Source organism: Stegostoma tigrinum, chromosome 32 (assembly GCF_030684315.1).
Source record: "Stegostoma tigrinum isolate sSteTig4 chromosome 32, sSteTig4.hap1, whole genome shotgun sequence".
Classification (NCBI taxonomy): Eukaryota; Metazoa; Chordata; class Chondrichthyes; order Orectolobiformes; family Stegostomatidae; genus Stegostoma; species Stegostoma tigrinum.
This window is the reverse complement of record NC_081385.1, coordinates 17899950-17912642: the sequence shown is the minus strand read 5'-3', so window position 1 is coordinate 17912642 and position 12693 is coordinate 17899950. Positions and strand designations below refer to the sequence as shown.

Sequence of the window (12693 nt, the reverse complement as noted above, 5' to 3'; positions counted from 1 at the left end):
TTCTCTCTTTCCATAAGATGTTAATTCCACAAAATTTTGTTCTGCTCAGTATCTCATTTTCAGTTTAATTGTTCTTCTGAGTATTTTACAGAAATTAAGAGAGCAAACGAACCAGACTTTTGCTGCATGTGTAATAAAGTAACTTGTGATGGAGCATTTTAGCATTGACCACCAGGCAAAACTAATGTTAGTGGATCCAATGACTGGTAACTCCCAATCCAATTTTCCATTCCATTCCCTTCCCTACTGCTAAGAGCTGCAATCCACTCAAAGATTAAATTTATTAAACAGCATCAAATGGCCCTTCTAACATAATAAACTGCCTAAATCTTTATTATTTTACATTTAATGATATGTTTTATAACTCCTATGTATATTTTCCTGGCTTAAAACTTAAAAACCATTTATGGCAAACTCTTTAAATCAGGGCCTTACTCCCAAAGTAGCAATGTTTCAGATACTGGCAGAGATTTATGTCTACCAACTTCTTCAGGATCACTGAATTCCTGATAAGATTTTTCTCTGAGGAATCCTTTGTATAACTGGATTTCCAGCACCAAGCTTGAGGATTACAATTAAATTCACTTTGTCAATCTGAGATCTTTTAAGTTCTAAATACAAAAGTAATATTGATTTTACAATTCCGACACAGACACAAATGAGTTAGTGGTATGAATAAATTTGCCCTGAAGTTGATAGAGAATTGGGGTTGGACTTTGTTGATTAAGAGGATAGCTAGAAAATATTGTGTTTAAAAAGTTGAGACCTGTGAATCAAGTCTCCCTGTCTGCTCGGCTGCTTCAGTTTTTTTTAGTACTTTGATGCCTGATGTTTATCTGTGTGCAAGTTTGGGTTTAGGATCTTGGGACATTCTCTAATGGTCAAACCTCAGGTCTCAACTATTTACAACATGTGTCAATGTCTGACTTAACAGGGACTGGGTGTAGGTTTGTTGTTGATACAGAGCTACGTGGCAAGGTAAGCTGTGAGAGGAATGTAAAGGATTTGCAAAGATAGTTGCCTAGTTCAGTGATTGAACAAGTAGTTATCATATGCAGAAAGGTGGGCGTAATTGTGAAACTATCCATTTTATTAAGAAGGATGGTTGAGCAATTTTCTTTTTCATTGGTGTGAACCTATTAAATGTTAGGATTTGGATATCGCAGCACACACACCATAGAGGGTTAACACGCAAGTACCACAAGCTGTTAGGATGTCACAGTACATTAGTTTTTGTTGCGAGAGATTTGAAATATAAAAGTATAGGAGTTTTGCTCCAATTGTACAGGGGTTTGGTGAATACTGTAGCACCTGGAGTACTATGTATATTATACACCTTTATCTGAAGAAAAACATAATTGCCTTTAAAGGAGCTGCAGTGAAGGGGTACTTGATTGATTGTTGTTACAATGAGGTGAGAAGATGTGAATTTTCTCATGTTTTTCAGCCTCTTCAGTTGGCTGCAATAAAAGTTTAATGGTCTTTTCAGTATGCAGCTATAACTCTTTCTAATTAAAATGTAGTTAACTAGCACACCATGAATAATAAATACCTAATTGGAAGTTTCTTTTAAGGTGAAGGAAAGAGGAATTTCATTACTTGCAAACTTTGAGGTAAAGTAAGGAAGATAAAACATCAAATGTACCTAAACATAAGCGTACAGCAAAATGCCCAATATAAGTGAGACAATACAAGAACATGCAGTTTGAAGTTAAACGGGTGTCCTGGAGGTATAAGATGTTGGCCTGAGATCATGATTGGTTAGCAGTATCCTCAATCAGCAGTAGCTAAAAACATTGCTGGTATTGTTGTTGAGTTGTCTACAATTGGATGTTTCTCTGGCTTGTATTGACAGTGGTTGTTTGGTCTTTCCTGAGCATGATTAGATAGCAAGAGGCTTCTCTCAGTTCTTCTGCGAAAAATTCATCTCCTCCACTCTGCCAAAGCAGTTGACAAAACAACCAACACATGTGTTTGCTTGCCTGGACTCATTATTTCTGAACCAGATCATTGTTGGTGAGTCCTTTTGTCTCCAATATGTGAAATTGATCATACATCAAAAATAGGAAATGAGAGTTTCTTCATGCCTGACTAGTTTCAGTCTATATTGAGGAAGGTGTTGGTTTCAGTTGCCAATTGTATTTATCCCCCATTGGTTTTCTGGAGCCTTGCTCAGCCTGTGGTCAATTGATCACTGAACGTTTTAAAGTTGGTGTCTTTCCCATTATAAATGATTTCAGTCCATAAATCTGATGATGAAATTCAGAATGTTGGTCCATATTGTTCAGGCGTTATCATTGTGTTTTCTGACAAAAAGGAAGAGTGTAATGCTGCTATATCTTCGAGTTTAGAATGAGTGATGGTTTCATTAAAAAGGCTTGATACCAAGAGATGGCTTCCCAGCAGGGAAACCCTAGAACAAGAAGGTCTAATCTCAGATTATAATCAAGTGCGCATGATCCATGCTTCAGTATATTCAATATTTAGACGATTAAGGTTTTGCTCATTAGGTCAAAGTTTCGGAAGAAAATAATGCAGGAAGTGGAGTTAAATGTTAACCAAAAACAAAAACTGCTCGATTATATAAATCGGTAACAAAGACAGAAATTGCTGAGAAAATTCAGCAGGTCTGGCAGCAGCTGTGGAGAGAAAGCAGAGTTAACGTTTGGGTCCAGTGTCCCTCCTTCAGAGTGGAGTTAATACGGGTGTTTGTTTGTGATTGTACTAAATGGCAGAAGAAGTTTGAGGGGCAATATGATCTATTCCTGCTCCTTTAATTTTCTTATGATTTGGTATTATTAAACAGGATAACAAAAGATGAATAATTTTTCAAGCAATGTAATGTTGTCTCTTAATTTGCGTGGAATCACAGTGCACAGAAGAGGCCTTTCAGTCCATTCAATCTGTACTGATAAATATATACCACTACCGACACTAGCACATAGTTACAGCACTTCAAGTGTTCATCCAAGTACTTATTTCCTAAAGCTACCACTAACTTCAGTTCAAATGGAAGGTAGTTTGCTAACTTGTTAATGATGCAGCTTAAAAATTAAAATATAAATAAGAACATAAAGGCTGGTTGCCAAGTATCCTACCAGTGTCAAAATCTCCATTCCTGAGTAGAAATGTCAGGGCTGTTACTTTCAGGATCAGCATAAACAGAGCTTTGTGGGCCACACTTTGTTATCTTTGTGCGCAAATTTGGGATTTGCTACACAGGAATTCGACAGCTTGATGAACATAGTTTTTTTTTGACATTTATAGTGTTTGCATGGCTGGTTAGCTGCTTGAGAAGCATTAAAGACTCATTATTCTGGCTGTGTTATGATCCGCTGGTATATTGTTTCATTGCTGCTAACGGAATTGCTCATTCAGAAGTGGCTTATTTCAATGCTCTGCATTCCTGTGATGTTTTTACAACCTGTTAAATTGAACCCAACACTGCCAGTTTTTCTGACAACACCAACTGTTTTTATCAGCTTTTGAATCTTCATCCTGATGTTCCATAGTGACAGAGACACTTAATGGGAATTGTACACTTTAGCAGGGGTACGGTGTGCACCTACAATGCAGCATTTTTTATTCAAATAAATTTTGGCCATAAATGACTGTCATGAGGGGCCACACCACTGTCTGCCAAATTCAGATAATCTATGGGGTTGGGTAGTGGATAATTTTCATTTGGAGTTGGAATGGCTACTTAACTGCATTGGGTTAGCTGCGTATTATACACCCTATCTAAATTACTTCACCTCCACTTAAGTGAACGTTACCCATCCTTATTTTTGCGCTGGTAAATAGCACTTGATTGTATTGCCATAAAAGGTAACAGGCTTCATCTGCTATTTAAAAGGGCACAACGCGAGTTGCTAGGCATTATTCTATTAAGAACTGCTTTTCCCATTTCTCAAAGTGCTGAAATTGTAATGATTTAAATAGCTTGTTTATTATGTTCCCGAAATTAGCCCAGTGGAAGTTTCTGATCTGGATTTCTCTAGAGGGATGAAAGCAGATTATCTGCCAGCAGTACTGAAATTAAATCAGCTGGTGTAACACAGCTATTTTAATCCTGTTGTTTCAAATTGAACAGATTCAAGCATTTGCTTGGCATGGCCATGTGAGATGCAATTGGCCAATCCACCAATGCGGTGCACTGCACAACCATCTGTACTGGTGTCATTTAAATGAGCCCAAGCAATGTGAAATTCTGACCATGTGCAAGGTTCCACCTAGTCTGCTTTTAACTCTTTTGCTGATGACATTAGCTCAAAAATGGTTGGAGTGGTTATAGCACTATGTTAACATGTCAGGAGAAGCATTCTCTTTGCCTTTTTTGATGACCAAAAACAGCAGAAGCTACTTAAGTACTTCCAGTGGATCTTTTGATTTCTAGCTGACTCTTATTTTTGCAAATGCATGATGTACAACATATGTAAATCCTACACAAATCAAGCAGACAAAAATTCAATGGCAAATATGCAATATACTGCAGACCAGAAAACCGAAACCTTGCAAACTCCCAAAGTTCACAGAATGCTGCGTTTTAGACAGTAAGTGCGTTTGCTGTGTGTTTTCTCATTAGATCTCCAACTTCCGTCCATATTAAGTTTGAACATTGAAAGTATAAATACTTAGTTTACAAAAAAGGAATCACAAGTCTCTTTCTTTTCAAAATGCCACTTCTAGCATCATGGACCCCAGTGCCATCTTCAGCTCGTTCTTTGGAAGGTGGCCCTGATAACCTGGCAATGAACAATATTTCACTAGCTGCGGAAATCTGTTAATGCATTCCCGACATTCACAGTGTATCTGGAGAGAAACACTAGCGATTTTTTTCTGTTGTCCAGAAATGGACTGACATCAATGGGAAGTCCAAATAGCTTCTCTTTGCAGTACTGCTCCCTAGTCACGTGACCATCCAGTGCCCAGTGTGACAGATTAAGAAATGGAGTCATGTGAGAGGATGTTGCAGAATTTGGGACACATTTTAACAGTTATGGAAACAGCTTCATTTCTTTCTTTAAAAGGAATTTGTCACATCCTACAAACTTATTTATAAAAACCATCTGAATTTCCTATGTTAAGTAAGGTTTTAGTTTGAAACCTGGTTATTGCACATGCTATTTATCTAAGGTTTGGGCATCTTTACTGACCTTAATGGAAATACTGCCAAGACCAAGGGAAAAAATCTTTGTGGTGAGGACCGACCACCTTTATTTTTTAAAGTAGCAAGATTCCACTGTATTTGCATATCCTTTGTAGATATTGTTACCTGCACAAAGCATCTTTAAGTGTAAGCTGGCTGTGCATGTTCATGACTAACATATCTAAAGTACTTGTGTCTCATGTTTGTTTTCTCCAGGCTTCATGGACATGGCCCGTGACTCGAAAGGTATGGCTACTTACTTGTAGCCAAACTCTCTAACTCTTAACAAGCACTAGCACAGAGAGCCAATTTACAAAATAGTCACTAAAATTAACCGAACTAACCCTTTTGATATACACTATAATGGAGAAGTGATTACTAATGGACAGCATGAACAAAGTTGAAAGTTTAAGATTTCAGGCGCATATTTGCATTTAAAAGAAAGAGGTAATGGAGAAAGACTACTGCTTGATGCCATGTTTGTCATTTTAGAGGTTGTGCATTGAACTCATGTGGTCTATTTTTGATGGGACTGCATGTTTATTAAATCAAGGACTATTCTGATTTTAATTTTGACACTTTTCACTCTAAATGTTTGCATTTGAATACCTTTTAAAAAGCATTTGCAAACTACTGAGATCAGCAAAATTAATTTAGACCATTTTACTTAATCTGCCTCAGCTCTGGTAACGCGTAAGTATATGAAATGTGTGTATATTTATTTGATACAAATAAAATATGATTTGCAAATAATTAACCAATTGCGTATGGCAAAGTTTGCTAATCATTTTATTCTGCCAGTTTACTGGGTTTTTAAACAATTATTTCATGCGAGTTATACCATATTGTGTAAAAATGCTACATCTTCGCTGTTCAATGGTATTGTTAATATAACATATTAAGCAAATTCACACGGTAATTTTATAAATCAAATTCGAGAAGTAGTTCAGAGTCCCCTGGGTAGTATGCATCCCTTGCCAGCTGTAAGAACAGTCCAGATAGTATTCTCAGCATTGTGTCATGTCCTATGTATAAATGGCTGTTAGGAGGTGGATATCTGAGAGCAAGGGATGGTAGTTCGACAACTGATCTGTTGTCTAGCATTCATAGATGTAGGGTCTAGCAGCATCCTCTGCGGTGATGTGACTGAGGTAATGGAATACAATTTCTCATCACTATCACGGAATGCTGTCATTCTCTTTTTTTTTGGCTACAGCAGTTTGTTGCACTGTGTTGAAGTGCATTGTGGCAATATTTGGAATGTCAAATGTAAAGGCAATTTGAACAGTTTTCTTGTGATGACACCATGAGTCATTTAACACTTTAATATTTTTGTCTAATGCATCTTAATTTTTGAAATAAATTAAGACATTCAATCAGGTATTAGTGGAATGTATCCAAATCTACCGCTTCAACAAACAGCTATCAACAACTTGACCTTTGTCAAATTGCATGGTTTATGAAGGGCTAGTCATGCTTAACACATCTGCTTGAGGTTTTTAAAATGAAACTAGTACAATCGATTGGGGCGTATCAGTGAATATGACGTATTTGGATTTTAGGAATGCTTTTGTTGGGGTCCCTCATAAGATGGTAATGAGCAAATTTAAAGTACGTGTGATAGTGAATAGTATATTGGCATGGATCAGGTGTTGGTTGATTCATAGGAAATGGGGGAAATGGATCTTTTTCTGAGAGGTGACAGTGACTAGTGATGTTTCGCAAGGATCAAGGGCTTCAAGATAAATTGACACATTTGAGTGAAAGGACAAACATGGCAGATGCAGTATAGTGTGGCTAGGTATGAAAAACAGGAATTGTGTTCTTTAAATGATGATATATTGGCAGGTGTGTATGTAGAAAGGAATGTGGGTGTCCTTGTACACCAGTCAATGCAAGTAGACAGGCGGTGAAGCAAATAATGAGGAGGTCAAGTAATGTATAGACCATCATAAGATGAGTTGAATTCAAAGTAGGGATAGCTTGCAGCAGTTTTACTGTCCCTCAGTGAGGGCAGACCTGGAGTATTGCATGCAGCTTTAGCTCCTCGATGTAAGAGAGGATAAGTTTGTATGGAGGGAGTGTAGCGGCAGTTCACTAGGTTGATATCCAGGATGGTGGGACTGTCTTATGAGGAGACCTCGATTTGACTGGGCCTGTATTCATGAGAATTTGGAAGGAGAAGAGGGGATCTGATGGGAACGTATAAAATTCTAACAACGCCAGACAGACTAGATGCAGGATATTTAACTTGGTTGGAGAGTCTGGAATCAAGACACCGTCTCAGGGTATGCAGTTGGCTATTTAGATGAGGAAAAACATATTCACTCATAAGGTAAGAAACCTGTGGAATTCTCTCCCACAGAAGTCTGTGGAGCCCAGGTAACTGAATGTATTCAAGAATGAGATGGATTTTCTTTTTTTCAATTTTAAAGTTATCAAGTGGTATGGGGAGAAAGTGGGACTATGGTATTGAGATAGAGGATCAGGCTCAGAGGACTGAATGGCCTGCTCCTCTTCCTTTCTTTGTGTTTGTGTTTATTGCATTTCTTGAATACCTTTTTTTAACTTACTTTGTACACTTTATCAAATAATGCTCAGCTGTTGCTTGATAAGACATAAATTCTTTTTAAATATATTTTACTAGATATTTATAGAGAGGATCATAATGGCTTTCTTCATTGCTTCAACCTTTGCATAAAAGTATAAAGTGAAAGGGATGTGGCAGGGGAAAATGGTCAGTCGTTTTCATTTGTATGGTGGTAAAAATTGCTATCATTCTTGTGCAAACTCTGAGGCTTTCACATTTTTAATTCAGTGCATTGGTTATGTTTTTTAATCCACATTTGTCATTTCTTCAATGTCAGTCCATAATTAACCATTTTCACGCAGATTATCATTTGATAACTCATTGTCTATCCATCTGAGTCTGTGAAGCTGTTACCATTACTAAGAATTTTTATTGTAGTGTATTGCAATATATTTTCCTGTGAGTAATGCTTTGACTTTCTTATTCATGTGGAGATTGATATGAATTTTGGATAGAAAATGGCTTCCTTTTAAAAACGCAGCAGCTATACAACAATTCTAACTTGCCTATCAAAACATTGAATTGTTCTGTTGCAGTGCAAAAAATGTAAATTGATTTAGACATTTTGCAAGATGTAATGTGTTTAATGTTGCATTGCATCTTTACTGTTTAAACAAGGAGATATGTTCACATGCTTTAAAAAAAAGCATTCAACAGATTGAAATAAATGTCAATACAAAGAACTGTTGATAGAACAATTTGAGCTACTGGAGTAGATATATGTTCATAATTTACTTTAATTTACTGCTTAACTGGCTGAATTATCAAGTAGTGACTATTAATGTCTACCTCTTACCAAAACTGTGACATATGCAAATATAACCTTGAAAAACCGAGGTTTCAAACAATGCAGAATGCTTTGATTGAATAAACGGGTTACATAAGATGACATGGCAGTAAAATTTACTCTTCTTTTGATTCATAGTAAAATGTTTAGAGGAAATATAAGGCAAGTTATTTTTATCAGTGACAACGGGTAGTGTTCTTTATTTATGCAGCTCAGTGAGCCATGTTATATTTGCTTGAAAAATTGTTCGATGTATAGGTGGTCTTTTAGTCCAGTACAATGCATATGTTCCCCTATCCTCCTCCAAAACTTCTTTAAGTTATTTCAAATGTGATCTCTAGAATTTTGGCATTACGCATGGACATAAAAGTGCTTAATTCCATTCAGAAAAGAATACAGTTAAAGAATTGGCCATGTTTGACAATGTCATCCTAATTTAAGCATCTCTATGTAGAGACACAAGATAGATGTCAGTATCACTCACATGGGTTAGAACTCTGCACTTGAAGCACTGACACAAAAGGCAAACTACGTTGATAGAGCATCATTTGAAGTACTTATTGACATTGAACAGAAATGATGAATTATTAAGGAGGCATTCCAGTGAAATAAGAGCATCACAGTGGGTAATTTTTAAAGAAGCTATCTTAAAGTGTAACAGTAACAGAGCATATTGACAAAAATCATTTACTTGGAAAAAGTCTAAGACTTTGCTGAGTTCACTCTGTTCCTTTGACGACTTGGATGATTCAAAAACATTTATTCAATTATATTCAAGCAATATAACATTGGTAAATAATTCACTGCTAATTTTCTTGATATTCGTTTAATTTTAGATGAAATCGGTGGAGCCATGCCAAAAGAACCTATTGAGGGCCAAACACATCTTGGCCTTAAGTTTGTATTCTTGCAAACTGTCCAAATGAGTGCAAGATGAAAATCTTCAACTAAATGTCGTTTTTCAGCAATTTTCATACTATCAAGCAACAAATTGTGGGAAGTTATTCCTGCCCAACATTTGGGGCTTTAAAAGCCTTTAAGGTTAAAAAACATAAAAATCAGACACAAGTAGTATATCTCTCATGCATTTTCATTAGCTGGGAACAAAATTATGAAACCAAAGGATATTGGAGACAGCTTATTTTCTGAATGTTAGCATTGTGTTTCCCTGACATGGGAAGGTAAATGAAATGACATAAGAGTGTAATGCCAGTTGGATATATTAGAAAGCTCAGGCCCCATTGATGTGGGAATATTGTTCATGCGTGGCTGATGACCTTTTATCAGAATGGAGGAAAGATTGACATGGAATTGGATTTCAACAAGTGACAGCAGAGAGGAAGAAAAATGAACAGTAATGGAGTAATTAGGTAGAGGAAAGGAGAAATTAAATATCAAAAAGTTTCATGGTACATATACCAAAGAGTATTGAATGATGTGAAGAAACAAAAAATGTGCCCACTTGAGGTGCGAGTGGCTGAACAGCAGCCACCCAAATACATAACAAAAAGAATTAAGGAAGAAAGCGTGGGAATAAAATTAAGTAGCAACAAAAAAAAACAAAATTTGTGCCAGCAGTTATAGAACATAGAACATTACAGCACAGTACAGGCCCTTCGGCCCTCGATGTTGTGCCGACCTGTCATACCGATCTCAAGCCCATGTAACCTACACTATTCCATGTACATCCATATGCTTATCCAATGACAACTTAAATGTACCTAAAGTTGGCGAATCTACTACCGTTGCAGGCAAAGTGTTCCATTCCCTTAGTACTCTCTGAGTAAAGAAACTATCTCTGACATCTGTCCTATATCTTTCACCCCTCAATTTAAAGCTATGCCCCCTCGTGCTCGCCGTCACATCCTAGGAAAAAGGCTCTCCCTATCCACCCTATCTAACCCTCTGATTATTTTATATGTTTCAATTAAGTCACCTCTCAACCTTCTCTCTCATGAAAACAGCCTCAAGTCCCTCAACCTTTCCTCGTAAGACCTTCCCTCCATACCAGGCAACATCCTAGTAAATCTCCTCTGCACCCTTTCCGAAGCTTCCACATCCTTCTTATAATGCAGTGACCAGAACTGTACACAATACTCCAAGTGCGGCCGCACCAGAGTTTTGTACAGCTGCACCATAACCTCTTGGTTCTGGAACTCGATCCCTCTATTAATAAAAGCTAAAACACTGTATGCTTTCTGAACAACCCTGTCAACCTGGGTAGCAACTTTCAAGGATCTGTGTACATGGACACCAAGATCTCTCTGCTCATCTACACTACTAAGAATCTTACCATTAGCCCTGTACTTTGCCTTCTGGTTATTCCTACCAAAGTGCATCACCTCACACTTGTCTGCATTAAACTCCATTTGCCACCTCTCAGTCCAGCTCTGCAGCTTATCTATGTCTCTCTGCAACCTACAGCATCCTTTGTCACTATCCACAACTCCACCGACCTTAGTGTCGTCTGCCAATTTACTAACCCATCCTTCTACGCCCTCATCTAGGTCATTTATAAAAATGACAAACAGCAGTGGACCCAACACCGACCCTTGCGGTACACCACTAGTAACTGGTCTCCAGAATGAACATTTCCCATCAACTACCACCCTCTGTCTTCTTTCAGCAAGCCAATTTCCGATCCAAACTGCTATATCTCCCACAATTCCATTCCTCCGCATTTTGTACAATAGCCTATTGTGGGGAACCTTATCGAATGCCTTGCTGAAATCCATTTACACCACATCAACCGATTTACTCTCATCTAGCTGTTTGGTCACCTTCTCAAAGAATTCAATAAGGTTTGTGAGGCACGACCTTCCCTTCACAAAACCGTGCTGACTATCCCTAATCAATTTATTCTTTTCTAGATGATTATAAATCCTATCCCCTATAACCTTTTCCAACACTTTACCAACATTGGTTCTGATTAAATGTTTCAAAGCAATTCACCTGTTCCAAACCACATGTTGATGGACTTTCCAAGGTATGAACTCTCCTAGATACCTTCATGGATACCAGCCTATGAGTTATCTTACTCAGTGTAGGTCTGGTAGGGATCTTTAACTGTCTCGGGTCTGAAACTGTTGAACTCACTGAGTCCAGAGGCAGTAAAGTGCCAAACGAGATTCTATTGCTCGTGTTGTCTGTCTGTGAACCAAATCAACAGAAATAGATGGCAAGGCATCTGTTTCTACAGATGGTCTCATCATGAAAGCTTGGCTGAACTCCAGGGCTCGTTAATGGATCATCTCAAAGGCAGTGTTTACTTTGATTTAACAGCTCTTTGGGAATAAGTGTATTATTCTTTAAACTTATTACTGTCACTTATGTTTGTGTGGGCAAATGAAGTGTTAGGTGAAGTCAAGCTTTTTGTTTGCAGTGGTGCTGTAATTGACACTAATATGTCATTGTAAGAGCAGCAGATTTTTAAAATTATATGGTTGAATATTTTCAAAGTGCATTTTGAGTCTTACCATTGTAATGATGAAAGTTATTGCTTCTTTTTCCATATCCGGTGAGTGGGCACGGGGTTGGTATTAGTGTATGGAAGGCATTGAAGATGCAAAGGAGCCAAGGCACAGTGGTGGGAATAACAAGGCATTTTAAATCTCTTGCCAAATTCAGACTATGGCTTCCAATTTCCTGAGGGGGTCATTAAATATGTGTCTTTGAGAAGCTGACCCAACTGCATGAAATTTGCAGGGAATTGGATATTAGGCGTCTGTTTCCCCCTACAGTGGAACTAGCCATGTCAGGAGTGCAGGGTGTTAGGCCTTACGGCCTGCACCCTTGCACTGCCCTAGTGCAAACTGCTGAATCTGGAAATGATGACTGCTATCCCACAAACATGACCAACCCACGATTTTCAAAGGCCTTTTGGAATCAACCTGACTCTGCAAAGAATCTGGCCTGTTATCAAGAAACAAAGGCGATAACATGGAGAATTGAATTTTTAGGATGTATTGCAGTAGCATGCTTCGGAATCACCTGGGATATCATAGTAGTGAGTCAATTTGATTGTAACTGATGGGACCATTAGTGCCTCCACATGTTCTGCCTGTGGTTATGAAATTCACTGCAACGTTCAGTTTGCTGATAGAGTTATTCCAGATGCGATGATTTTGCTATTATTAATCAGAGTGCTGCATCTCTCTTCATTCATTA

At 37.8% G+C, this 12693-nt stretch overlaps 1 protein-coding gene across 17 annotated transcripts in view; it reads left to right on the top strand.

The window, feature by feature from the left end:
- LOC125467077 (neural cell adhesion molecule 1) overlaps nucleotides 1-12693 on the top strand; it is a 501070-nt gene that overhangs the window by 353726 nt on the left and 134651 nt on the right. For 11 of the 17 annotated variants that reach the window (XM_059639028.1, XM_059639033.1, XM_059639029.1 and 8 more), the window contains exon 9: nucleotides 5366-5395. The exons of the other annotated variants lie outside the window; for them this stretch is intronic. In XM_059639028.1, the coding sequence (XP_059495011.1) occupies nucleotides 5366-5395 (30 nt within the window). The remainder of the gene's footprint in view (nucleotides 1-5365; nucleotides 5396-12693) is intronic. 17 annotated transcript variants of the gene reach the window in all.